The sequence below is a fragment of the Octodon degus genome, unplaced genomic scaffold (assembly GCF_000260255.1).
Source record: "Octodon degus isolate 3935 unplaced genomic scaffold, OctDeg1.0 scaffold00037, whole genome shotgun sequence".
Lineage (NCBI taxonomy): Eukaryota > Metazoa > Chordata > Mammalia > Rodentia > Octodontidae > Octodon > Octodon degus.
The window spans coordinates 5,610,344-5,637,326 of NW_004524613.1; the positions used below are offsets into that span (position 1 = coordinate 5,610,344).

Sequence of the window (26,983 nt, forward strand, 5' to 3'; positions counted from 1 at the left end):
GTGTGTGTGTGTGTGTGTGTGTGGCCAGCTCAGCCCACCAGGGGGCGGGGCTGGCTGGCGTGTGGTGCTGGGGGATTGAACCACGGTCCCTGTGCATTGCCAAGCTTGTTTCAAGTAGGTGCTTTAGACCACTGAGCCATCTCTCCAGCCCCTTTTTTGATTTTTAAACATCTTGGATTTTTTTTTATACTGACACCAGAGTAAAAGAAAATGACTGAAACTTAAGCCTGATAGTGTCCTTATAATTTAATCCATATTTTATACATTTATCTTACATGTCAGTGAAAAATCACCAACTACCGTGAAATCAGGGTAATTTACATCACAAAAGAACCAAAATATAGAAAAACACTTCATAAAAATATATGCAACTATGAAAAGAATTGCTTCCTCGATGTCTTCACATCCTTCTCTTTTGTGTACTCACATATAACCATTGTTTCCTCACATAAATCTATCCCTGCACTTACTCTGTCGCCGTCCTCTTCGTACCCTCCTGTCTGCTCCTGGGCTATGTTCATATAGCTATCCAGGTAAGCCAGGGCTCCTCAGTAGCCCACTCCAAAATTTAATTTTACCACTGCTGGCCATCTGATCATTTGCCCTAAGAAACCACTTAGGCTTTGTTTCCTCACACTCCTTGCTGTAGTGTCCCAGCATCGCCCCCCACCCAAGTAATTTATTTTTTGGGAAAGTTTTCATGTAATATACATATAGTAAATCAATACTCAGTTTAATACACAAAGCATTTTCTGCTTTGAAGAGGCATCTTTCTACCAGGTGTGGTGGTATACCCTGTATGCAATCCCAGCACTTGAGAGGCTGAGGCAAGAGGACTGCTGTGAGTTTGAGACCAGCCTGGGCTACAAAGTGAGCTCAAGACCAGTCTGAGCTGCATAATGAGACCTTGTCTCAAATAAAAATAAGTAAATAAATAAAATTGAAAAAGCCTCTTTTGCTAGGTAAGGTGGCACATGCCTGTAATTCCAGTGCTCAGGGGACTGAGGCAAATGAGTTTGAGACCAGCCTGGGCTGTACAGTGAGCAGAGTGAGTTCAAGGGTGCCTGAATTAGAGTGATACTCTTGCTTTAAAACAAACAGACAAACAAACAAAAAATAGATCCTTCCATTCATGAGCGTGATGATTGGGTGTTCATGCCTTATGTATGAGATGTGCCTCCCTCAAACCTTGTTACAATGTGGGCACATTACCTGTCTGATATGAAAAAAAGAAAAAGAAAAAGGAAAAGAAAAAGCGTCTTTATGTCCTTCATGCATTGCTCTTAGAAGACTACTCTTTCACTTCTATCCCCATATGCTCATTTTGCCCCTTTGTGAACTGTGTATGATTGAAAATGTATTTTTGGAATCAGCTTTACATATTTTACTTAGCACATTGTCTGTTTGGAATTGGTACACCACTGGCACAGAGGTTTTGCTGTGTGAGCTCTGTCTGGCATCTGGTTGCAAGCTGGCTCTAGAAATCTAGTTCTGTGTCAAGTGTCTTAAGTTTCTTGGGTCCTTTGAGTCTCTGAGCTCAATCTGAAGTCCGTGTGGAATCCCGCCTCTGGACTGCTCTAGTGCTGTGTGTCTGGTGTCTCCAGTTCTTAGATCTTTAAATGCTGAGCTCAGTCTGATGTCTGGTTGGAATCTGGGCTCTGGAATGCTCTAGTTCAATGGATGAGCATCTGAGGTTGTTGAAACCTTTGATTCTCTAATTATAAAATTCTGTGACATCCAAAATTAAGACGAGAGAGAAGAGAACCTGAAAGTTCCTGTATCAGGCATCCCGAGTGCTAGTACCCTCAAACCCTTTTTGAGAATGAGGAGCAGAAAATTGGTTTCTTGATTGTCTTGAATATTAGAATACAAAGGGGCTCTTAAAAATTCATCTAAATTTAATGGATTTGTTTTTCTTCAGCCAAATTACTTCTTTAGTCTCAATTTGATTTTGTTCATCTGTTATTTCCCTTTGAGGCCCTCAGAGAGATGGACATGGAGGCAAAGGAAGGAAGAGGGTCTTGGTGCTGGAAGGGGGTCCTTGTAAGTGGTTTCTCTTTCTCACTTGCAGCTGTCATTGCTGATCTGTGAGACCTGGTCAGTGCTTTCCTTTCTTGGGGCCTCAGTCTACCTTGAGGTATACAGAGTCGAACAAGGTGGTCCCAAAGGGCATTCTGTGGTTCTTCTCTGTTAGTCTCTTTGCTTTCTGTTTCTCTCAGCGTGGGTTTTTTTCTGGGTGTAGCAGACTATCTGTGATTCAGTTTCTGCCTCAGAGCTCCTCACTGCCTTGTCCCTGGTGGGTCAGTCTGAATCCCAGCCTCCCTATTTCTGAGTAGAGTGTCTCTCTTTGGCCTTTGTGATCCCCTGACAATAGGAGGTAAAAATAGCCCAGGGGCTGTGCTGGTAGAGATAAAAGGGAATTTGCTTTTTGTGTCCTGTGGCCAGGCTGGGGGGGCTGTGACACGTGGAGATTGCTGACATAGCTCTCCTCCACTGACCTTGACTGCCACAATAAAAAGGGGTAGCATAACTCCCTGCTCTCACCGTGGTGCCGAGGTGGGTGATCAAGACTGGTTGGAGTCCAAGGGTGGGTGGGGAGGCGGGTGAGAGTGTCCCTGGGTGAGCATGGGTCTTCCATCTCAGTAGGAGAGGAGAGAACGCTCTGGTGTTTGAGGGTGTGCATGTGTGTTGGGGTTTACCCAGAAAGTCAGGCTCTGTGGATTGGAGGATCATACCCAGTAGGTTCCCTGGTCCCTCATTTTGCTTGTCCCTGCCATCTTCCAGTGCTTCCTGCCTAGGACCACCTAGAGTCACCCAGATTTCCAAGCCCTTCTCCTCTGCCTCTTGCCACCATGATGGATGTAAGTGAACTCGGAGAGTCTGCCTGCTACCTCCGCCAGGGTTACCAGGAGCTGATGAAGGTGCACACTGTCCCATGGGATGGTAAGTAAAAGCAGGAGGGAACGGTACAGTCCTTGTGGACTCAAACCAGGATCAGTGTAGGGACAAAGTGGCATTCCTCTTGGGGCTTGAGGGGCCTGATAACTTTAGCTCTGGATCTTTGCTTTAGATTCTGGGGTATGGAGGCTAAAACCCCAGGGACAGTGTGTACTCACTGTGCATCTGTGAGAAAGCCTTGGTTTGTCCTTCTGCAAAATGGGATAATACTGTCTGCCTCCTGGAGCTGCAGTCTGTGAGAACTCAGGCTGGAAGCTGAGGCTGAGACGAGACCAGTAGACCTATGTGCAGATTGCCTTCACATCTCCATAGAACCTGTGCTGGGCTTATTTTTAGCACTTTCCACAGAGCCAAAGCCACTGTTTATTAGGAACAGGAATAAAGACTACTATTTATGACTTGGTTTGCTCATGGGACAATAATAACAATAGGCAATGTGGATAGAGTGCTTTTTGTATGCCAGGCCTGGAGTAAATTACCTAATGTGCTACTTCTCAACATCCTGGGAAGGTGGGAACCAGGGTCACAGCCAGCCTCAGAGGTGTCCAACCTCCAGAGCTGCATGGGACACCATACTTTGAAAGGCCTTGTGCTTGATTTACCACTTTAATATTATCATCTTTTAATTTTTATTTCTTGTTTTGAGAAAAGATCTTAAGTCACTAAGTTGCCTCAACTAGATTCAAATTTGGGATCCTCCCACCTCAGCTTCTCAGAGTGCTGGAATTATGAGCAAGCATCATCACGCTAACCTGCCACCTTGAATTTTAAAATAAATTTTAAACAAGGGAGCTTGTAGTATTTTGCCCAGAGGTCTGAAAGTTATGCAAGGCACTTGGCTAGCAAGTAGAAGGGATGAAGTGATCAAGTTTGTAGTCTGTAGTCATACTCAAGTCTGTCTGTCTATCTATCTATCTATCTATCTATCTATCTATCTATCTATCTATCTAGTTGTTTTGTTTTGCGTTGAACTCAGGACCTTGTGCTTGCCAGGCATGAATCTAGTTATGAGACGAGGATATGTAGCCAGGCTGGTCTTGAACTTAAAATCCTTCTGCCTCAGCCTCCCTAGTAGTTGGGATTAGAGGTGTACACTACAAGAGTCCAATTTTAACTGCCACACAATTTGGACTGTCCAAGCCAGATGTGGTGGTGTGCACACCTATAATCCCAGAACTGAGGAGCCTGAGGCGGGAGGATCAATGCTAGTTTAAGGCCAGCCTGGAGTATGCAATGATTTCAAGGATAGCCTGAACTACGGAGTGAGGTCCTGACACAAAACTAAAATGACAAGGCTAGAGAGATAGCTCAGTAGCATAAATGCCTGCCCAGCAGGCTCAAGCTCTTGAGTTTGAGTCCCTGATACCAAAACTAAATAAATAAATAAATAAACAAACAGAATTTGGACTCTCCAGATTTTGGATCTGAGGCCAGCTAGTCAGGCAGGAAAGAGCCTTGGACACAGTTAAGATATCTGAATCTGCAGTGAACTGGGGAAGGCAAACACCCTCTGAGAGTTACATGCCTGATGCAGTATTGAGGAACTGCTTCACGTGGGGCTTCTGTATAGAAGAAACAGGTGCAGAGAGAATGACGGATTTTTCCCATGTTGCAAGACATGTATGACTAAAATGGGGATCTGAACTGAAGTGCACAAAACAGACATTTTTCCAATCAAGAGATATTTTTAATCTCTAGGGAACCTCCTAGCTCTGCCCTGGGATTGAATGGGTCTTCACAAGGACTCCTGTGTCCTGCCAGAAGGATGTCTTGAGACACAGGGGCACAGCTCTATGGACACAGTTTGGGAAGCCCAGCTGAACCCCTGGGGGTGCCTCTGCCTGTCTCATAGTCCTGATGGTTTTTCTGCAACTTAGGGAAGAAACGAGTGTGGGTCCCGGATGAACAAGATGCCTACGTGGAGGCTGAGGTCAAGTCGGAGGCGACCGGAGGCAAAGTCAATGTGGAAACCAAAGACCAGAAGGTCCTGCTCTCCCTTTCTTGAGATAATCCCCTCTGTGAGGGTACAGCTCCTGCCTGTGAGATTCTAACTCTGGCTGCAGGAGTGTGTGAGCAGGAGTGAAAGGCGAAGTCAACTGGTCACTCTCCATCCCTCATCTGAATGATGTCTCCTTGGCAGGTGCTGACTGTGCGAGAAACTGAGCTGCAGCCCATGAACCCACCCCGCTTTGACCTGCTGGAGGACATGGCTATGATGACACACCTCAACGAGGCCTCAGTGCTGCACAACCTGCGCCAGCGTTATGCTCGCTGGATGATCTACGTGAGCCATGGCCAGGGCAGGGCGCTGTGGGGGCAGGGTTATGGGGGCCCAGCTCAGAAGAGGCAGAGGAGTGCCCCAGCTGAAATGAAGGCCGTTTGGGTGATGTCGCTGGGCCCTTCCGGGGGGGCCACCGGTTGGAAGGGAGCTAGGGGCAAGAGAAAGGGCTGGGCAGGGCCAGGACAACTGTGGGGGATAGCATGGTGTGTCAAGTGGCTCCTTGAGGATTATTGTAGGAGTTGTAGAGTCGTGAGGATGGGGGCCTGGGAATGGGAGCCTAGATTCCCCAAACAAAACTCTACCTCTACCTTCTCTCCTCAGACATACTCAGGCCTCTTCTGTGTCACCATCAACCCCTACAAATGGCTCCCGGTCTACACAGCTTCTGTGGTGGCTGCTTACAAGGGAAAGCGCCGCTCAGAAGCCCCGCCTCATATATATTCAGTGGCAGATAATGCCTACAACGATATGCTGCGCAGTAAGGCCGCCTCCACCCGCTTCCCCCACCCAAGACCCCTGCCCTGGCTTCAGGAAGGCTTCTGTAAAGAACCCTCTTCCCTCCACTTGTACTGCCCTCCTTTGAGGCTAATGGCCACTAGCATAGCATCTGCCCCTCCAATCTAGGTGGCCCTCCAGTTCTCTCCATTTTCAGCTTAAGAGAGAACTGGCTTCCCCAGCGCATGCTGCTTCCTCACCTTGCTGACTTTCCTGTCTCCTCTCCTTTCCTGCAGATCGAGAGAACCAGTCCATGCTGATCACGTGAGTATGGGGCCCTGCGGGCTGGGTGGGAACTTTGGGCCCCTTGGCAGAAGAGGCAGAAGCAAAGTCATTTTGCAGCATAGAATCTCAGGTGCTCAGAGTGAGGCTCTGTGATATGTGCCAGTAATTCCTGCTCCTCACGAGGTTGAGATAGGAGCATCACAAGTTCCAGGCTAGCCTGGACAACTTAGTGAGGCTGTCCCAAAAAATAAATGAATAAATAAATAAATATAAAAATAACTGGGGATGTAGCTCAGTAATAAGTGCTCCTGGGTTCAAGCAGTAGTACTGAAAAACAAACCCCAAATGCTCAGAGCAGTGGTTTACCACCTGGGTACAGTGTCCCAGCTGAAGAAAACTCAGGTCTGAGTATTTGCTTTGCCCCTGTTTATGAGTAGGGGTTGGAAGGGGGGTGCCCAAGCACAGGAGTGAGCACCAGCTCCAGTGCCACCTTCCCCGGGGCCCAGACTCTTCCACCTTGCTCTTTTGTGGGATCTTAATTCGGGCAAAAGGGAAAGGTGAAGTTCCTTCCCCTCCCACCATCCTTCTTAGCATCTCCTTCTCACTGGCTCCTTATCTCTCTATCTTAGTTCTGATCCTTTCTTTTCCTTCATGGGAAATACAAAATTTCCTTTTTTTTTTTTTTTTTTAGGTTTTTTGTTTTTGATTTTTGGGACAGGGTCTCCCTATGCTGTTCGGGCTGAGAGTAGACTCACTGTGTAGCCCAGGCTGGCCTTGGACACCCAGTAATCCCCTTCCCTCAGCCTCCCAAGAGCTGGAATTACAGATGTGCACCACCCTGTATGGCTGAAATTTCTTACATATCAGGTTTATGTCCAGCCAAGCTAACATGAACCTTGTTTATATGTACACACATACACCCACACCCACACACACACACACACACACGTACACTCATGCACACACATAGCAAGGGCTTTGTAATCACATAGATTCAAATTCTCATGCTTCCATTTCCTACTGTATGTCCCTGGGCTTAACTTCACCAATACAACTAGAACAATCCTACCTGTAGCATAGAAAAATGAGTCAGTGAGTTGATACATGCGCCCGGACCAACAGAAAAAGGCCACAACTTCCAAGACCTATTTCCTCATCCAGAAAATAATAATGGTCCCTGCCAGCTGGACAGACAGTTCAGTGGTCCAAGTGCCTGCCTGGTAAGCACAAGGACCCGGGGTTCAATCCCTGGTACCACATACCGTGTCGCCATGCTGGCCACTGAAATCAGGTGTGGTGGTGCACGCCTATAATCTCAGTGCTGGGCAGGCTGAGACAGGAGGATTACTATGAGTCTAAACTGTATAGCAAGGCTCTGTACCAAAGAAATAAATAAAGATTCAAAACTAAAAACTAATGGTCCCTGCCTTACAAAGTTTTCTGAGCCTTAACAGAGCAGATGGAGGTCAAGGACCTGTCCCAGCGCCAGGAGCTAAGCTGCACGCAGGGAATCGTAGTCACCACACATGCGATCGCCTGGGGGGATGCCCTCCACTGGCTTGCTTTGAGAACAACATCTGGATGATTGACCTATCACTGGGGGCTTGGAGCTGGGGGTGGTAGTTTGGGAGCTGAGTCGGGGGAGTGAGAGAATGGGTATCCTTTTTGAGGGGTGAGGTGTTGCGGGCTGGGGCATTAGACCAGATGGGCCTTGGTGACTCATGTTTGTGTTGTCCAAGCGGAGAGTCGGGGGCCGGTAAGACGGTTAACACCAAGCGGGTCATTCAGTACTTTGCCATCGTCGCTGCCCTGGGAGACGGGCCGGGCAAGAAGGCCGTAAGACTCGCCCACTGGGCACTGATCCCCACTGCTTCTTGTTTTTTGTTTTTTTTTTCCTCTTCTTTTCCTTTTTAAATTATTATTTCTTCTTTTCAAAATTTTGATTCTTCACAGTCCCTGCCCTGCCTGAGCCTCTCACTCTGGTGGGAGACTCTGGCCTGAGCAAGGCTTGACCAGAAAAACCGTGGCCACCTCTGATGTGCTGTGTGTGTACTGGGCCTGCTGCAAGTAGTGCACACATGTGGGGCCACATTGCTAGTCTGTGTAAATTTTCTCTTGAACTGTGACCTTCATAGTTTGAAAGAGTTCACCAGAAAGACTGTTTTTGCTATGAAGGGATTATTTTCTTGGTTTTCATGCACCCAAAACACAGTGACCTGGCAATCAGAAAGAGTCGGTTTATGCACAGAGCCGAGGGTAGGAGATATTCAACAATTTTGTGACCCGTGATTTCTGTAAGACATTGAAAATTTTCAGCCAGGTGTAGTGGTACATGCCTGTAATCTCAGCACTTTGGAAGCTGAGGCAGGAGGATTGCCAAGAGTCTGGACTGTATAGAGCCTGCACTAGAAACCTGTCTAAAAAAAACCCAAAAAATAAAGATTGAAGATTGTTGGAAATCTCCAAAACAACCAGAACCCACATATTTGTTTTCCTTTTCCTTTTTAAAGTAAAGTGTTGCATTCCTAGTACAAGGGCCAGCTGTGTGGCTGCTCCCGGACCACCATGCATCCCCCCAGTGGGCCGCCATTTCTTTCCAGAAGCCGAAGGTCTTCTGTTCACAGCTCTCATTTTTGGTCTGGTCGTGTTGAGCCTTGCTTTATTCTGGGGCATTTTTCTTTCTTTCTTTCTTTTTTTCCTCACTCTTTTTTTCTCTTTCTTTTTCCCTCTTATTTGATTTTCTTGGGTTTTGATTTTTCTTTTTGTGGTTGTGGCTGTTGTTTTGTTTTGCTGGTGACTTTTTTGGGATTCTTTCTTCCCTCCCTTCCCTACCCTGTTTCTATGCACTCAAAAAGCCTTTGACAATGTTCAGAAAATTCGGTTGGTCCAGTCACAAGACAGAATGGCAGCGAGAAGCAAGAGCTGGCAAGGACCCGGCCAGACGGGCTGAGGCAGGGGAGCACCTGTGCAGAAAGGGGCCCTCGTCACCAAGCTTAGGGGAGATGGTCAGGCTTTGGAGGCGGCAGGCAGGCTGCCCACAACACGTGGGAGCTTAAACGCTCTACCCATCCCCTTCTCTCCCACCCAAATTTGGCCAAACAGGCCAGAGACGGCCTTGCACAGAAACTCTGGATGCGAGTGTGAGGAGGGTGCCTGTGACTTCTCTCCTGCCTCCCTCTCCTTAGCAACGTCTATGGGCACTTTCAAGTTTTGGGTTCCCTGGGGGCGAACAAATGAATGAATGAGCACAAGCCCCTGGGAGCACATCTATCTCCAGAATCCATTCAAGTCTTCCTCTCCCTCTCTGCTCAGGCTCCTGGCATCCAGGGTGGGGAACAAAAGTGGGGGGTGGGGGGGAATAGAAAAATGAGCAGGATGGGACTAGGAGGAAAGAAGTGTCAGCTCAGTTCCTTGAATCCTTCTGGGTGTGATGTGGGAGAGGCAGCTGGAGGGATGGAGCACAGGCATGAGGGAGGCAGATGCCTGTGAGTAGCTTGCAGCCCAACTTGCTGTGTGTTCCTGACAGGTCAGCTCCCTGCCCTAAGTCTTAATTTTCTTACTTGCAAATTGGGGCTAATAATATGTATCTGGCAAGGTCATTTTGAATGACAATAGGTATAAAATGATTAGTGAAGACAGATCTGATCACAGTACCAAAGAAGTATACAAAAGAGCCATCAGGGAGGTTAGGGTAGGAAGGTTCAAGAACAGAAAGAGGTCTTTTTCTAGCCTCAGTGTCAGGAATACTTTCTAGAGGAGTGTGTGCTTTGACTGAGCTTTAGAGGAGTAGATTTTAGTCAAAAGCCCCGAGGGCTGGGGCAGGTGGCCATGCATGGGTGTGGGTGTCCCTGTCTCAGCTAGAGAAAGATGGACAGATTGGGGGGGGTGTCCTAGTGTAGCCCTGTGCCTCAAGCCCCTGGCTAGGGTCATGCTTGCTTCCTTATTCTTGTAACTCTTAACACTCCTAGGAGGACCAGTTTGTGGGGAGGAGGGGTGGTGAGATGTGTGCTACATTTACTGTTAGTAATGATTTTGGTGACTAACATTCACTGTCCCTCTTAACTGCTGTCCCTACCCCCTCATCTGGTGTGACCTGATACCCTCTAATTTTATCTTCTTTTCTCCCCCAGCAATTTCTGGCAACAAAGACTGGGGTAAGTATGGGGCCAGTGGGAACAGGGCAAGCAACAGCTTTGAGGTCCTGAAATCACCCCTTCCTCTTCCATTAGAGGGTCTGTGGGCTTCACTGGTTACCAGTCCATAAGTACCAGAGCTGACAGACCCCTCACCCCTTGCCAACTCTAGGGCACCCTTGAAGATCAAATCATCGAGGCCAACCCTGCCATGGAAGCTTTCGGCAATGCCAAGACCTTGAGGAATGACAACTCTTCCCGCTTTGTGAGTGGTCACAGTGGCAGAGGGTGGCTGGGAGTAGAGCAGATCATTAGATCTGGTGGGAGCCTCTAACAAGTGGGGCAGCACTGGCTGAGCCCCCTGGGCTGAGGGCAGTCCCTGTATTTGCAGGGCAAGTTCATCCGCATTCACTTTGGTCCCTCTGGGAAGCTGGCCTCTGCGGATATTGACAGCTGTGAGTCTGGGAGAGTGAAGGCAGGGTGGGGAAGGAGGCCCAGAGGCTAAACTGAGCGTTCACACACACTTAGTGCTGTCTGCTCTTAGCATCTCTTTCCATCCCTCTGCCAGCATCCACTTCTGGCCACCTCATCACTCACCAGAATGTCACCCTGGATCTTCTGGCCAGTTGCTCTGATTCTAATCTGACCCTAACCTGACCATATCCTGTCCCAGCTTTAAAAACTTTCTCTAGTTCCTGTCACTTGAAGATGAAGACCCAGATCCTTATTTGGCTATCAGCTCCTTGTGGTTAGGCCCAGTCTCTTTGCAGTCTTTTCTGTGACTGTGAAAGGGGGTCTGACCTCTGCTCCCTGCCTTGACTCAGAGTCTCCACTCTTCCTGGCTGACTGCCTGGAGCCTTCTAGTGCCTCTCTGGGGTGGTTGCTTGTCTGGGGCCATTGCACAGACACGAGCTCCTGGGCCCCACTAAGGTCACATGCACACAGTAGCCCCTGTGCAGACTGTGCCCCATCTTGGGATACCTGACCAGATCCCAAGGGATAAGCACACACATATGGAAACAGCTTGGCATGTTTGCCTGTAATACCAGCACTGAGGGAGGCAGAGGCAAGAGGATTGCAAGTTCCAGTTCTCCCTGAGCAAATCTAGCGAGATCCTGTCTTAAATAAGCAAGTCTGGAGCTGTAACTCAGTGTTAGAGCGCCCCTAGGTGGTTTGATACCTAGTACAATCAGGCAAGCAAACAAACAAAAAATCCCAACCCAACCCAAAACCAAAACCTACATTCATAGACACTCCTATTCACACCCCTATCCACAAGGATGTACACCACTGCCTCTGGCCAGAGACAGAGAGGTACAGCAAACACATTCACACAGTGACACAGATGCGGATAGAGACACCTTCCCAGCACATGCTGGTCCATGTGGACGTGGCACCCCTGCCCTTCACTGTCTCCTTTTCCCCACTCTGTGCCCCCCATTGGGTTGTCCACATGGGGAGGAGCAGGCGATGGCAGGCAGGCTTCCCTTTTCTGCAGATCTCTTGGAGAAGTCGAGAGTGATCTTCCAGCTGCCTGGTGAGCGTGGGTACCATGTCTACTACCAGATCCTCTCCGGGAAGAAACCAGAGCTGCAGGGTAAGGGCTAAGAATGGAGGGAAGGAGTCAGAACCCAGAGGGGCTGCTTGGCCCTTCCAGGCCCCCTTGGGATGGCTATTCCCCATGTCCTGAGGGCTAGGACCTCCTTACTTCACTAGGGACTCAGAGCCCATTCTGTCCCCTTGTTCCCTCCTTGGATTTCTGATTCCTGCTGAGCTCCTTGGGCCAGAAAATGGGCTGCTTAGTGCCACTGTTCTGCAAAGTTATATAGCTGCTCACACAAACCGATGCCCCTCCTGCCATCCACAAAGCAGGGGCCTCTCAGCACCACAGGGTGCCCCTGCACTGAGGCAAGTGAAGTTCAATCTGTATGGTTGTCTGCACCAGTGACCTCCTTTGTAAGCCCCTGGAGGGCAGTCTGGGCAGGCTTCTGTGCCTAGTACTCAGCTCAGGTTCTGAGTCAGGGTAGTGGCTAGGAGCAGTAGCCAAGAGGTGACTGAGATACAAGGGCTGGCTCATCCCTCAGAGAACTGCAAAGAAGCAGCCCCTCAAAAATGTAAAAAAAAAAAAAATAGGGCTTGGGTGTGGCACAGTGGTGGCGCACTTAGCCTAGCATGTAAAAGGGCCTGGGTTTAGTGCCTGACACTACATAGTAAATAAAAATTCAATTTTAAGAAAAAGCCATGGACACAGGTGGGGATTAAAAACCCAGGTTCCAGAGAAATCCTAGAAGAGCCTACACTCCTGCTGGCTGGGCCCCCACTGTGCTGAGATAGGAGAGAGAGAACCTATGTGAACAGCCTCCCCTCCAACCCTGTTGTCTCGTAGACATGCTGCTTCTGTCTATGAACCCCTATGACTACCACTTCTGCAGCCAGGGCGTCATCACCGTGGATAACATGGACGATGGGGAGGAGCTCATCTCCACAGATGTATGGGTCATGCTGGGCGAGGGCTGAGCAGAGCACCTCCAATGTGGGGGCTCATGGATAGGTGTGCCGGGAGGGGGGCCAGGAGCACTGTCAGAGGGGCAGTGTTAGGTGGACCTTAGATACTTCTCTGAACCCCCTGTGTTTCCCACTCCCAGCATGCCATGGACATCCTGGGCTTCAGCGTGGATGAGAAATGTGCTTGCTATAAGATCGTGGGTGCCCTCCTGCACTTTGGCAACATGAAGTTCAAGCAGAAGCAGCGAGAGGAGCAGGCTGAGGCCGATGGCACTGAGAGTGAGGGGCCCTGACCCTGGTCTGTCTGGCCTTCATCTCAGCCCTGATCTCTACCTTTTGTCCTTGACCATTATTAACCCTAACTTTTATCTGTGGCCTTTGGCCTCAGTCTTACTTGTATCTGATTCCTCAACTTTAGACCCTCACTTTTCTAAGGCCGACACTATGACTTGACTCCACACAACTTCCTTCCTTCACCCCAGGCTGATGCACAGAACCCCCTTAGCTCATTGTTGTCCTCCGCTTTCCTTAACCACACTGTCTGCCTGCCAGGTGCTGACAAGGCTGCCTACCTGATGGGAGTCAGCAGTGGGGACCTCCTCAAAGGCCTGCTGCACCCTCGGGTGCGTGTGGGGAATGAGTATGTGACCAAGGGCCAGAGTGTAGAGCAGGTGAGCTGCCTGAAGGCCGACCCTACCTGGGGACAGTGAGGAAGGAGTCTCTCCCTGCCAGTTTCCAGCCCAGCCTCCCTTCTCCTCCAGGTGGTGTTTGCAGTGGGAGCTCTGGCCAAGGCCACCTATGACCGGCTGTTCCGGTGGCTGGTGTCACGGATCAACCAGACCCTGGACACAAAGCTGCCCCGGCAGTTCTTCATCGGAGTCCTGGACATTGCTGGTTTTGAGATCTTTGAGGTGAGAAGTGACCCCAGCCCCAGGCTCTGTTCTCTGAAGACAGAGGATCATGGGAGGGAGGTGGGCCTGGTGAGTTGGTTCTCATCCCTGCTCCTAGGGGCCTCACTGTCCCATCTGCAAGGAGCCTGCTGAGCTGCCACCTCCTTCTCATAGTTCAACAGCTTCGAGCAGCTGTGCATCAACTTCACCAATGAGAAGCTGCAGCAGTTCTTCAATCAGCACATGTTTGTGCTGGAGCAGGAGGAGTACAAGCGTGAGGGCATCGACTGGGTCTTTATCGATTTTGGCCTCGACCTGCAGCCCTGTATTGACCTCATCGAGAAGGTAGGCCTGCTTGACACTTGCGCAAGAAGGAGAGTGTGTGCTCGTCAAGTGCGTGTGTAAATGTGTTGAATAGAGGAAAGAAGATTAAAGAAAAACTGGAAACAATGAAAAAATTGTTTTTATTCCTGCTACTACCTGTGTCTTAACCCTTGAATTAATTTCCTCCAACTCCTTTGGGGTGGGCAACCATTTTCTTTCTGGCTGTAGACTCAGTTCACTTCATACTTTTTCTTAGAAAATGTATGCTGAATATTGCTGAAGGAAACAGAATGGATCCTGTAGCAGACGATTCTCATATGATCCTCAACTGTTGGGCATTTAGGTAGTTGATAGTTTTTTGTTTGGTTGGTTTTGGGCTGACAGGTTTTTGCTGTTATGTCAGTACTATTGCGTCCTATTGTGGTGGAGCAAGCCTGTGATTTCAGTTACTCAGGAAGCTGAGACAGGAGGATCACAAGTTCAAGGCTAGCTTGGGAAGTTCAAGGAATTTTTGTCTCAAAAAATAAAAAGGACTAAGAATGTAGCTCAATGGTAAGAGCACACCTGGTTTCCAATCCCACTTGAAAAAGCTATCAGTGCTGCCGATAAAAATTTTCCCAATAGCAAGTTGGGAAATTGAAGTTTAGTGAGATGTGAACTTCCCATAGCTAGTAAGTATGGGAGCCAAAACGTGGACTTGGTGTCCTTTTTTCTTACCGTGTGTGCGTGTGTGTGTGCGTGCATGCGCGTGCCCCATGAATGTTGGGGGAAAAATGGATACAAATCTGGGTGTGGTGGTGCACACTTGTAATCTTGGCACTTGGGAGGCTGAACAGGAGGACTGCCACAAGTGTGAGGTCAGCCTGTGGCCACATAGTGAATTCAAAGTCAACCTGAGGGACCTATTTATTCAAAAATAAAACAAGAGTGGGTATAGAGATGCCAGTTTGGATTTACACATGTTTTATAAGAAAAGAAGATAATTCTGTGCTGTGACTCAGATGAAAGCCAAGTCAAACTTTTCTTTGAAGGTGAGGCTCCTGGGAGCTGGTCTGGTCTCCAACCCTCAGATAAGATAGTTGGGGCTGGGGATCTGGAATGGCTCCCAGAGGACAGTGGTTTGGGAGACAAAAGGTCTGGCTCAGCCAGGATGGGCTGGCCCTTCAAGCTTGTTCTCTGTCCTCAGCCACTAGGAATCCTGTCCATCTTGGAGGAGGAGTGCATGTTCCCCAAGGCCTCAGATGCAAGCTTCCGGGCCAAGCTCTATGACAACCATTCAGGGAAATCACCCAATTTCCAGCAGCCTCGGCCTGATAAAAAACGCAAATATCAGGCCCACTTCGAGGTGGTCCACTACGCAGGCGTGGTAGGTTTCCTTTGGAGCCCAGCCCCAAGCCATGCTCCTTTTTCCCTCCTCAGGTTCCCCCACTGTGGCTCAGCCCCTGTCTCATCTCTGCCAGGTGCCTTATAGCATCGTGGGCTGGCTGGAGAAAAACAAGGATCCTTTAAATGAGACGGTGGTCCCCATCTTCCAAAAGTCACAGAACAAGCTCCTTGCCAATCTCTATGAGAATTATTCAGGCTCCTGTTCCAGTGAGTACCCAGGGACAAGCTTGTCATCCCCAAAGGGGCCTACAGGGTGGCATTCCCTGCAGTGACAGGCCCCATGTCTCTGCTGCTAGCTGAGCCCCCCAAGTCTGGAGTGAAAGAGAAGCGAAAGAAGGCAGCCTCATTCCAGACAGTGTCCCAGCTGCACAAGGTGAGTCCCAGAGGAGACCCCGTGTGGTCCTGTCCACTCCCAGCCGTGTCCCCTGCACCCTGGGCGGGCGGCCGTTAAGACTTGCAGTGATGTTTAATTCCTCTCCACGTGAACATCACAGCAAGTCTGTGCTGCTTCCCGTCCCCACACTGCTAGGCAGGGCTGGGGGAAGGAGAGGGAGCCGCAGGGTCTCTGAGGGCGGGACCTGTGGGGGTGAAGACTGGAAGTTGGTGATGGAAGAGGGTGGACAAAGGAGCACTGTGAAAGGACACAGGGGAGGAGCGAGTTAGGCCAGTCCTTCCAGGCCCAACCCACTGCGGCTTCCAATTCTGGTTCTTTGCCCCTTCTGTGCTTCTCCCCACTCTCCTCACTCCCAGGAGAACCTCAACAAGCTGATGACCAACCTGCGGGCCACGCAGCCCCACTTCGTCCGCTGTATTGTTCCAAATGAGAACAAGACCCCTGGTAAGGAAGGACAACCCGGTAAAAATTGGGAAATAGTTCTCTGCTTCACCTCCCAGGGCCTGTGCACACTCACAGAAGTCCTGGTTGTGGAAAGCTGCCTTTTATGGGGCCTGAAGTTGTGTTCTTAGATCTCTGACCTTTTCCTTTAACCCCACTGTGTCTAGGGGTCATGGATGCTTTCTTGGTGCTGCACCAGCTACGCTGTAATGGGGTCCTAGAGGGTATCCGGATCTGCCGCCAAGGATTCCCTAACAGGCTGCTGTACGCCGACTTCAGGCAGCGGTATGTGGCTCCTCTTTTATCCTCAACTCAATTTCACCTACAGCCCCCTTTCCCTGCCCTAAGCTCCAGGTGGAAGCCACAGCCCGAGGGGCAAAAAAGGGATAATTTACGGCCTGAGGGAAAAGCAGGTACTAGTCCCTGAGGAGGAGGCGGGGACTCTGAGGTGCTGGGTAGGTGTCCCTGAGGGAGACTGTGGTGGCTCAGACCTGGGAGGCTGGCTGGAAGAGAAACCTGTAGACTTGGGGTAAATGTGGGTGGGAGGTGGGGTCAACAGGCCTTGCAGGTGACTTGGACATAGCATTAGAAAAGAGGAACCATCGTGGAGACACCCAGGTTTTGGGCCTGAGCAACTGGGGAGTTGGCAGTGAATTTACTGGGGCACAAGGCAGGGTGCTTTGATTTGAGGAATCAGTAGTGATGTGAACTCTGCCTTGGGCATATCAGTGCGGAAACGCCTCCAGCAGGCATCCTAGAGGAAAAGTTGGAAGGGTGATTGGCTCATTTTGCTGGAGCTCAGGAGAGCAGGCAGATGTAGATTTGGGAGTTGAATGAGAATTCACATGGACCAGATTTCATATAATGCCTGGCATGTACTGAGTGCTCCATCAACACATTCAGCTTCCTGTCCCCCTCCCTTGAGAGGTATGATTTTATCAGGTTAAAACTATCCATTGTTCCTTCCTTTTCCATGGACAAGGTGGGCATCCATGCTGCCCTTCATAAATGTCTGTATAAATGGGGACACACAGCACGAAAGGTAGCAGGGGGGCATCACCACGTTGGGCATTGTGTGTGCTAGCGTATGTGCAACTTCCCACACCCACACACAGTGCATTAGTCTGTTTTCATTTAATTATCAGTCTTTTTTTTTTTTTTTTTTTGTATTTAGTACAGGGTCTACAGGGTCTCCCTACGCAGATTGCACTCATAGTGATCCTCCTATTTTCAGCCTCCTAAATGCTGGGATTATAGACATGTGCCACCATGCCCAGTCTTCAGTCTTGTTTTCTATCAACAGGCTTACGAATGCATCATCATCCATTTTTTGTGACTGTTAAGCAGCTCAAGATGGACTAGAAATGTCTAGTGAACCATATACTTTAACAAACCCTTCTAAACAGGGCATGATGGTATGCCCCTATAATCCCAGCCAGCACTTGGGAGGCTGAGGTAGAAGGATTGCTGCGAGTTTGAGGCCAGTTTGGGTTACATAGTAGGTTCAGAGCTAGTCTGAACTATGTAACAAGACCCTGTCTCAAAAAACAAAGCAAATCAAAGCATGCCCTCCTAGTGAGGGCACTTTTATGTGTTTGGGTTTTTTCTTCGTCATGTGGCCGCATGGCACCTGGCCCACACGGACCCTTGCTCCTATGCATGTATCTTTTTAAGGGGTAGACATAGTAGGAACCCTTGATGCTTCTGAGTAGAATTCTCTCCCAAATGTCTCATTTGTGATATGGTATAGTACACTACCTTTATGTTTATCTTTAACAGTTACAAAACTAGTACATTTGTGAAAACTGCATCCTTTTTAAAAACTGTATTGAGGGCATTCAAATACACCCCAAGGGCTTTAAGGAGAATGCCCCAAATCCCCAATCTGGCGACATCTCCCCTGCCACCTTGTTCAGTGTATGCCTTGCGTAATCTGCACTCACCTCTAGAAGACCAGGAACGACTCCCCTTCTACTCCAGTGGCCTACTTGGTCCTTGGTTCTCCCTTCTCAGTGTCCTGTGTCCTGTCTGCTGCTCACCAGCCCTTCCCTGCTGTCTCAGGTACCGCATCCTGAACCCCAGTGCCATCCCAGATGACACCTTCATGGACAGCAGGAAGGCCACAGAGAAGCTGCTGGGTTCACTAGACATTGACCACACCCAGTACCAGTTTGGTCACACCAAGGTCTGGGCGTGTGTTAAGGCTGACCCTGGGCGAGCACAGTCACCCAGAGCACAGCTCACATCTGGCCACTCTGTCACTCGATCCCCAGGTGTTTTTCAAGGCTGGGCTTCTGGGCGTCCTAGAGGAGCTCCGTGACCAGCGTCTGGCCAAGGTGTTGACACTGTTGCAGGCACGAAGCCGGGGCCGCCTCATGCGCCTTGAGTACCAGCGCATGCTGGGAGGCAGGTGGGTGTGGGGCAGTAGACAGGGTGGAGGTGTGGCCACTGTCCCTTGGTCCACAGAGCCCCCGTGTCCAGTCAGATTATATCCTGTGGGTGGTTGGGCGAGGCTCTGCTCTGCACCCCTGGCCCCCCAGGCACCATTTCCTTGGCCACAGTCTGGGTTGAACACCTGTAGTCCTCGCCATGCTGGAGGATGGCCTGGGGAAGTAACAGTGGCATCCAGTGGTTTCTAGGCCTGGGCCAGATACTTTAGTTACATTTTCTTGGTTAAAAGGTAAAGCAGTCTTGAGAGGTAGGTGTTGTGATACCCCAACCTAGGTCTGGGAAGTGAGCCTACATTCTGACTCCAGGGCCTGGTTGCTGAACACCACCTTCACCCCCACCCTTTCCTCACTTCTAGAGGCTTCCTGGACATTAGGGTTTCAAAAACTACCTCATACCCCACAGGGAACAGATTTGTGGGGCCTTGGCTGCTCCCTTAACCTCACCCTCAATGTAGGAATTAGGTCTTCCAGAGGGCTCTTGGGAACACTAAATGAGATAGCATGGGCAGGGGCTTGGAGGGATGCCAGGGAAGGGGCTCAGGGACCCTCTGGCCTCATCGTGAGGAGAACATTGGGCTGGCTTTACAGGGTCTCCCTCTCCCTAGGGATGCCCTGTTCACCATCCAGTGGAACATCCGTGCCTTCAATGCTGTTAAGAACTGGTCATGGATGAAGCTCTTTTTCAAGATGAAGCCACTGCTGCGCTCTGCACAAGCTGAGGAGGAGTTGGCAGCTCTGAGGGCAGAGCTTCGAGGACTGCGAGGGGCACTGGCAGCTGCTGAGGCCAAGCGCCAGGAGCTGGAGGAGACCCAAGTCAGTGTCACCCAGGAGAAGAATGACCTGGCGCTGCAGCTGCAGGCAGTGAGTAGGATGGGTAAAGGGCCCCCTGTGCTCATTTGGGTCCCCTCTGAGACCCCAGGCTGCTCTGAGGAGAGGCTACAGCCAGGCTGGCCCTAAAGAGCTCTGGATATCTGAGCCTTCCATGTGCCATTCTTCCTGCCCTGGAGGTGCCATTAGATGAGGTCCATGAGCACGTGTTTGGCCTCATCTGGCCATGTGCCCTGGTGCTCTCAGCCTTGGAGTCCTGCAGACTTGCAAATGAGCCCCAGCTCCCCAGCTGTCCCCTCCTGGCTGCCCCTGAAACAGACCCTTGCTTTCTTTTCTGGGTAGGGATGGTGGGAACCCAGGTTCATAGGGTCATAGCTAGAGGGCATGGCAAAGGGTCTGAAAACTCCCCAGGGCCCAGCAGAGGGTGAGCATCAAACTTCTGCATTGACAAAGCACTTTGTTCTCCAGCACCTGGCTCTGTGTCCCTCAGCTTGGCCCTACTCTCTCTGCCCTCCAGGAGCAGGAAAACCTGGCAGATGCTGAGGAGCGCTGCCATTTGCTGATCAAGTCTAAGGTGCAGCTTGAGGCAAAGGTGAAGGAGCTGAATGAGCGGCTGGAGGATGAAGAGGAAGTGAATGCTGACCTGGCTGCACGCCGGCGCAAGCTGGAGGATGAGTGCACAGAGCTCAAGAAAGACATTGATGACCTGGAGCTGACCCTGGCCAAGGCTGAGAAAGAGAAACAAGCCACTGAGAACAAGGTATGGGCCAGGCCAGCTGCAGGATGGGCTCAAGCCTAGGGACCAAGTTGGGGCCAGGCAGCTACATGTGCCTCCTGGACTCTGCTGGGCCTCTGCCATGCAGCCTCCTGTCGGCCTTGATTCCTCATCTGTCCATGGGGTTAGCAGCACTTGTCTCAACAGCATGGCTGAGGCTGAGCTTGCAGTATGGGCCTCACACACTCCAGGTGCTCAGCCAATCCTAGCAGTTGTCTGTGCTAAACTGTAAGACCCTGGAGAGTAGGCGTGCCATATCCCTAGCTCTATATGCCTCGCTCTGTAGCCCTCAGCTGCCTCCTATCATTGAGCACTCACACTGGCTGTGGCTCATGGTACTGGTAGTATTGACTCCATTATATAGGAGGGCAAAGTGAGGCTGAGGGGCGGTCAGCTGCCTGCTTGGGTCCTCACAGGCGCGCAGGACTAGGCCAGGAGAGGAAAGAACTGCCTCAATTCCTTTCGGCATGAGGGGCTGACATCTGCCTGCCAGCGCCTGTGCCCAGGGCTGAGCCTTCACCCATTATCTCTCCACACAGCTCAAGGAGGGTTTCTCCTTGAGGTGGGTGGGAAGCATGGAGCTTACAGTGAAGCAACCACAGCTGGAAGGGCTGTGGCTGCTCAAACCAGAGTGCAGGGAGGGACCTCCCCTCGGTGACCACGGCCTTGGAACAGGTGAAGAACCTGACAGAGGAGATGGCTACACTGGATGAGTCAGTGGCCCGGTTGACCAAGGAGAAGAAAGCATTGCAAGAGGCACACCAGCAGGCCCTGGGCGACCTGCAGGCCGAGGAGGACCGTGTGAGTGCTCTGGCCAAGGCCAAGCTCCGCCTGGAGCAGCAGGTAGATGATGTAAGTCAGGGCCGCCCTGGGGGGCGGGGGCGGGCAGGGGGGCAGGCAGGTTGGCAGAGCTGAGTCCTACCCGCTCCACAGCTGGAGTGCTCCCTAGAGCAGGAGAAAAAGCTGCGGATAGACACAGAGCGGGCCAAGCGCAAGCTGGAGGGCGACTTGAAACTGACCCAGGAGGCTGTGACAGACACCACCCAAGACAAGCAGCAGTTGGAGGAAATGCTCAAGAAGTAGGTGTGGGGTGGCAGAGCCTCCCGAGCCTGACTGGGTCCTCCCTCCCTTCTGGACACTACCAGTTGTTACTGAGGAGGTTCAGAGTGTGTCTGTGGGGTATGGCATCACTATGGCAGGGGTAATGTTCTGCTGTTCCTGGCTCAGGACTGAAGGCGGCAGGGCCCATAGCAGTAGGTACACAGGGGGTGTTGGTCACTTAGGGCCTCAGGAGTGGGGTTGGGGCAGGTACATGGCAGTTAGGCCTTCATGGTTCAGCCCACCTTGTGCTCCTAGGAAGGATTCAGAGCTGAGTCAGCTAAACCTGCGGGTAGAAGATGAGCAGCTCCTGGGTGCCCAACTGCAGAAGAAGATCAAGGAATTGCAGGTGTGCAGAGGGTTGAGGAGGGCCAGGGAGGGCCAAGGCAGGGCCAGAAGCCCACTGGGCTGACCCCCTGTTCACCCTCACCCAGGCACGGGCTGAGGAGTTAGAAGAGGAGCTAGAGGCCGAACGGGCAGCCCGGGCCCGCGTGGAAAAGCAGCGGGCAGAAGCCGCCCGGGAGCTGGAGGAGCTGAGTGAGCGGCTGGAGGAGGCAGGCGGTGCCTCAGCTGGGCAGCGCGAAGGCTGCCGCAAGCGAGAGGCTGAGCTGGGCCGCCTGCGGCGGGAGCTGGAGGAGGCAGCACTGCGGCACGAGGCCACAGTGGCCACCCTGCGGCGCAAGCAGGCGGACAGTGCGGCTGAGCTGGGGGAGCAGGTGGACAGCCTGCAGCGGGTGCGGCAGAAGCTGGAAAAGGAAAAGAGTGAGCTGCGCATGGAGGTGGACGATCTGGGGGCGAATGTGGAGACCCTGGCCCGCAGCAAGGTGTGTGGTCTTCGTCTTGACCCACCCTCACTCTAAGTCCTGCCTATAGGAGCTGCCTTGTCCTCTGACTTGTCTTGACCCCCTGACTTTGGATCCTAGGCCAGTGCAGAGAAGCTGTGCCGGACCTATGAAGATCAGCTTAGTGAGGCCAAGATCAAAGTAGAAGAGCTGCAGCGGCAGCTGGCAGATGCAAGCACACAGCGTGGGCGGCTGCAGACTGAGAATGGTGAGGCCAGGGTTCAGCTGGGCCACACCAGGAGGGGCCCGCCTAGTACTGCCCACACCCACCCGACCTGCCTGCCTGGCCTTCTGCCTACAGGGGAGCTGGGCCGCCTGCTGGAGGAGAAGGAGTCTCTGATCAGCCAGCTGAGCCGTGGGAAGACCTCTGCTGCCCAGAGCCTGGAGGAACTTCGGAGGCAGCTAGAGGAGGAGAGCAAGGTTCGTGAGCACTGACAACTGTAGGGTGGGCTGTCATGCACCAAGCTGTTGGCCTTGACCAATGCTAAGGTCACTGATGTCCCTGCAGGCCAAGAGTGCATTGGCCCACGCAGTACAGGCTTTGCGGCACGACTGTGACCTCCTTCGGGAGCAGCATGAGGAGGAGGCTGAGGCCCAAGCTGAGCTGCAGAGGCTGCTGTCCAAAGCCAATGCAGAGGTAGCCCAGTGGAGGAGCAAATACGAGGCAGATGCCATCCAGAGGACCGAGGAGCTGGAGGAGGCCAAGTGAGGGTCTGGGGGCCAGGCTATTGCCAGTTTATCTGTGCCTGAGCCCTGCTGAGGGGGAGGAGAGTGGGGGCCCTCTGCTGCGGACCACTTGCCCTATGTATCCTCACCCTGTTGGTCCATGGCCCAGAAAGAAGCTGGCCCTGAGACTGCAGGAGGCAGAAGAGGGTGTAGAAGCTGCAAACGCCAAGTGTTCATCCCTGGAGAAGGCTAAGCTGCGGCTGCAGACGGAGACAGAAGATGTGACCCTGGAGCTAGAGCGGGCGACCTCAGCAGCTGCTGCACTGGACAAGAAACAGCGACACTTGGAGCGGGCTCTGGAGGAACGCAGGCGGCAGGAGGAGGAGACACAGCGGGAGCTGGAGGCAGCACAGAGGGAAGCCCGGGGCCTGGGCACCGAGCTCTTCCGGCTTCAGCACAGCCATGAAGAGGCACTTGAGGCTCTGGAGACACTCAAGCGGGAGAACAAGAACCTGCAGGGTAGGACCCAGGGTTGGGAGGACCTTAAGGATACTCTGGAATGGATGAAGGAAGTAACCTGGGTTGGGGCATGAGCCATGCGGTAGTCCCTCAATGCCCTGTCCCCTCTAGAGGAGATCAGTGACCTCACAGACCAGGTCAGCCTCAGTGGGAAGAGCATCCAGGAACTGGAGAAAGCCAAGAAGGCGCTGGAAGGGGAGAAGAGTGAGCTCCAGGCGGCACTGGAGGAGGCTGAGGTCAGGAACGTCCTGGCAGGCGGTGCTAACCTGCGATTCCATCGGTCACTCTACTCCTCGAATCCCCCAGCCCCACACTGCCGCCTCTGTGTTCCCAGGGGGCCCTGGAACTGGAGGAGACTAAGACTCTTCGGATCCAGCTGGAGCTATCCCAGGTCAAGGCAGAAGTGGACCGGAAGCTGGCAGAAAAGGATGAGGAGTGCACTAACCTGAGGTCTGGCTACTGCCCTGCCCCCTGGCAGAGAAAGCACTGAAAGCAGTGTCTATGCCCCTGGTGGCACGCTGACCTGGACATCATGGCTTTCTCAGGTCCCCATTCCAGATGGGAACCTCCGTGAAGCTAGTCAAGTTGACCCAGAGTTTACTGTGTCCCTTTCTGGGCTTCGCTCTCAGCTGTGAACTTGCTATCAAGAAAAGCAAGTACACGACGGGCTTTAAATCGGCACAGTGATGCTTCCCTGAAATGGGTCTCCATCCCAGCAGGCCCTGGGCATTTGAGGGCTCCTGTGTTGCTTGTGCCACTCCTTCCTCATGCCCAGCCCACCCTGCATTCTGCCTTCCCACAGGCGCAACCACCAGAGGGCCGTGGAGTCTCTGCAGGCTTCCCTGGATGCGGAGACCCGGGCCCGCAATGAGGCGCTGAGGCTCAAGAAGAAGATGGAGGGGGACCTCAATGAGCTGGAGCTGCAGCTGGGCCACGCCACCCGCCAGACCATGGAGGCACAGGCAGCCACACGGCTGCTGCAGGCCCAACTCAAGGAGGAGCAGGCGGGGCGAGATGAGGAGCAGAGGCTGGCTGCGGAGCTCCGGGAGCAGGCACAGGCCCTGGAGCGTCGCACGGCGTTGCTTGCTGCGGAGCTTGAAGAGCTGCGGGCAGTCTTGGAACAGGGCGAGCGCAGCCGGCGGCTGGCAGAACAGGAGCTGCTAGAGGCCACCGAACGACTCAACCTCCTGCATTCGCAGGTAGGGATGGGCCAGTGATGCCCTCAGGGTCAAGGGCAGGGGGCCTGCCAGCCAGCTGAGACTCTCTCTCCTCCAGAACACAGGTCTCCTGAACCAGAAAAAGAAGCTGGAGGCAGACTTGGCCCAGCTGAGTGGGGAAGTGGAGGAGGCTGCCCAGGAGAGGCGGGAAGCAGAGGAGAAGGCTAAAAAGGCCATCACTGATGTGAGGCTCTGAACCAGGGTGGAAAGAAGGGCAGGGTGGGGGCCAGAGGGCACCCTTGGGGCTCCTGCCCTCTGACCAGCCTTCTCCTTCCCTGCACTGCAGGCGGCCATGATGGCTGAAGAGCTAAAGAAGGAACAGGACACCAGTGCACACCTTGAGCGGATGAAAAAGACCCTGGAACAGACAGTGCGGGAGCTGCAGGCCCGCCTGGAGGAGGCTGAGCAGGCTGCCCTCCGGGGCGGCAAGAAGCAGGTGCAGAAGCTGGAGGCCAAGGTACTGCTGCCCTGCAAGCCCTCCCCCAGCAGGGTGTGGCCAGGCAGGCTCAGCCAGCAGGCCTGCCCTCTGCTGCCCCCAGGTGCGGGAGCTGGAGGCCGAGCTGGACGCAGAGCAGAAGAAACACGCAGAAGCCCTCAAGAGCGTGCGCAAACATGAGCGTCGGGTCAAGGAGCTTGCGTACCAGGTGGGTGACAGGGTCTACTTGGGGGGTTGCCCGGGAGCTTGCCCAGTCTGGGCACACCCTGAGTCCCCTCCACCTGCTCAGGCTGAGGAAGACAGGAAGAACTTGGCTCGCATGCAAGATCTGGTAGATAAGCTGCAGAGCAAGGTCAAGAGCTACAAACGCCAGTTTGAGGAGGCGGTGAGCACACTGGGGACTGGTCAGGATGCCAAGAGTGACTCAATCTCAGCTGGCTCCAGGGTCTGCTGGTGGCCTGCAGCCAAGTGAGATGTCAGTGCAGGGTCCCCTGAATGGTAGTGGCTCCCTCAGCCCAGCTCAGTGGTGCCCCTGAAGTCCCTAACATCTCCAGAAGAGACTAGACTGAGCACGCCCCAGCTGCTTTCCCGTAGTACGCCTAGAGGTACCTTTGATGGCTGGGGTGGCACACGGGCGCCTTGAAGGACTTTCTACTTTCTGCTTCCTGCCGTGGCTCCTGGTGAGGGGTGAGGTGGGAAGGGGAGAGGACTAGAGTGGCCACTTCCATTACTGAAGGGGAGCCAAGGCCCTGCACATGTCCCTAGGAGCAGCAGGCCAGCTCCAACTTGGCTAAGTACCGCAAGGCTCAACACGAGCTGGACGATGCAGAGGAGCGGGCCGACATGGCGGAGACGCAGGCCAACAAGCTGCGGGCGCGGACCCGGGATGCCCTGGGCCCGAAGGTGAGGGGCTGAGGGGCACTGCCCTCCATAGAGGGTGTGTGAGGTGGCAGCGTAGCTCACCCTGCCCCCCTTGCCTCTTAGCACAAGGAGTGACAGCCTGAGCTCCACGCTGAGGAAGGACATCTGCTGAGATCCTGTCATCTTTTCACCTCCATCTGTGGCCACTCATCCTTCCAAGCCCTGGAACACCCTGAATAAATGCCACGTCTATGCACATAGCTGTGTCCTCCTTATTCCCTGGAATTAAAAGAAAGGGAATGTAATCCCATGGACAAAATCAAGTCCACATCAATCATTTAAAATAAAGTTCTTTAATAGTCTCCGTTTAATTGGTTTATTTGCTGTTAATAAATTGGCAACACAGGAAGGGCCAAGGATGAACTCCCAGCCAGACTTCTGTGTTCGGGCTCAGGCAGGAGATGCTGCCCCGGGGCGGGACAGGCACAGCCACCTCATACCCCAAGGGATGGGGAGACCAGGTTCCCCAAGATGAACACGGTGGCCAATGAGCAAACAGAACCAGGGGGGCTAAAGGAAGACGAAGGAGGGAGGGGACAACAGACAGGCGGGCCTGGGGGAAGGTGGCATTCTCTGTACCCCCAGGCCTGCCCAAGGCTCAGAACCTCTGCCTAGGCCCAGAGGCTCTGCACACAGAGGGGGCCCCTATCTCCCTTGTCACCCCAGGACAGCCATGAGACCGGGCAAGAACTCAGACAGAGCTATTGTCCTAAGTCTTCTTCCTCTGGGCCGTCCAGCAGGGCCCCTGGGTTCGAGGGATGAGCAAGGCGCCCCTGTCCTGATCTTGAGGCTCCCCCAGACCGAGGGCCACAGGCCTGCAGGATGCTCCCTCCCACCGCTACGCCTGTATGTCAGACCTGGGACAGGTGGGCATTGATGCGGAGGCAGGGAGGGACGGGAATGGGCAGGGCGTGTGGCATGGGCACCCACATGCACCTGCACTGGCCCAGGCCCAGCAGCCTCCCAAGGCCATGCTCCCGGTCACTCCTCGGTGAAGTCCCTGTCTATGTCCATGTAGGGCTCTTCAATGTAGCTCACGAGGGCAGAAGGTGATTGGCGGTCTGGGTTCAATAGGATGGACACTGTCTCCTTCCAGTATGAGAAGCTGATACAGGAGCTCTGAGTAAAGACAGAGGGGCTGGAGGGCGCCTGGAGGACCTAGGCCAAGCTGGAACCCTGGGGCACGGAGAGCAGCCTGC

General features: G+C 52.7%; 2 protein-coding genes and 1 non-coding gene across 5 annotated transcripts in view; 2 read left to right on the plus strand and 1 right to left on the minus strand.

Annotated features, from left to right (window-relative positions):
- Positions 1–1,120: 1,120 nt before the first annotated feature.
- On the plus strand, positions 1,121–1,222 carry LOC111816711. Its single transcript, XR_002821060.1, has one exon. It is a non-coding gene; the product is annotated as a small nucleolar RNA U13 (small nucleolar RNA).
- Positions 1,223–2,512: 1,290 nt separating this feature from the next.
- Positions 2,513–26,086, plus strand: Myh7b (myosin heavy chain 7B). 2 transcript variants are annotated; one of them, XM_023714779.1, is made up of 42 exons: positions 2,513–2,556; positions 2,785–2,943; positions 4,836–4,942; positions 5,099–5,242; positions 5,561–5,717; positions 5,971–5,998; positions 7,699–7,795; positions 10,090–10,113; positions 10,265–10,357; positions 10,484–10,547; positions 11,591–11,689; positions 12,479–12,582; positions 12,738–12,876; positions 13,150–13,268; positions 13,359–13,508; positions 13,662–13,832; positions 14,998–15,177; positions 15,272–15,404; positions 15,494–15,570; positions 15,948–16,035; positions 16,200–16,317; positions 18,094–18,217; positions 18,306–18,442; positions 19,088–19,343; positions 19,828–20,070; positions 20,761–20,937; positions 21,019–21,164; positions 21,442–21,532; positions 21,618–22,007; positions 22,107–22,233; positions 22,327–22,445; positions 22,534–22,730; positions 22,861–23,210; positions 23,322–23,446; positions 23,545–23,660; positions 24,013–24,409; positions 24,486–24,611; positions 24,714–24,884; positions 24,967–25,071; positions 25,153–25,248; positions 25,629–25,766; positions 25,848–26,086. In XM_023714779.1, the coding sequence occupies exons 2-42, from the start codon at positions 2,853–2,855 to the stop codon at positions 25,857–25,859; spliced, it is 5,826 nt and encodes a 1,941-aa protein (XP_023570547.1). In that variant the 5' UTR covers positions 2,513–2,556; positions 2,785–2,852; the 3' UTR covers positions 25,860–26,086. The 2 variants fall into 2 exon arrangements, with proteins under 2 accessions (XP_023570547.1, XP_012370111.1); XM_012514657.2 differs by lacking the exon at positions 2,513–2,556 and having other exon boundaries at positions 2,736–2,943.
- Positions 26,059–26,983, minus strand: part of Trpc4ap (transient receptor potential cation channel subfamily C member 4 associated protein) — a 99,503-nt gene continuing 98,578 nt past the window's right edge. For both annotated transcript variants that reach the window (XM_004630843.2, XM_004630842.2), the window contains exon 19: positions 26,059–26,903. In XM_004630843.2, the coding sequence (XP_004630900.1) occupies positions 26,766–26,903 (138 nt within the window). In that variant the 3' untranslated portion in view covers positions 26,059–26,765. The remainder of the gene's footprint in view (positions 26,904–26,983) is intronic.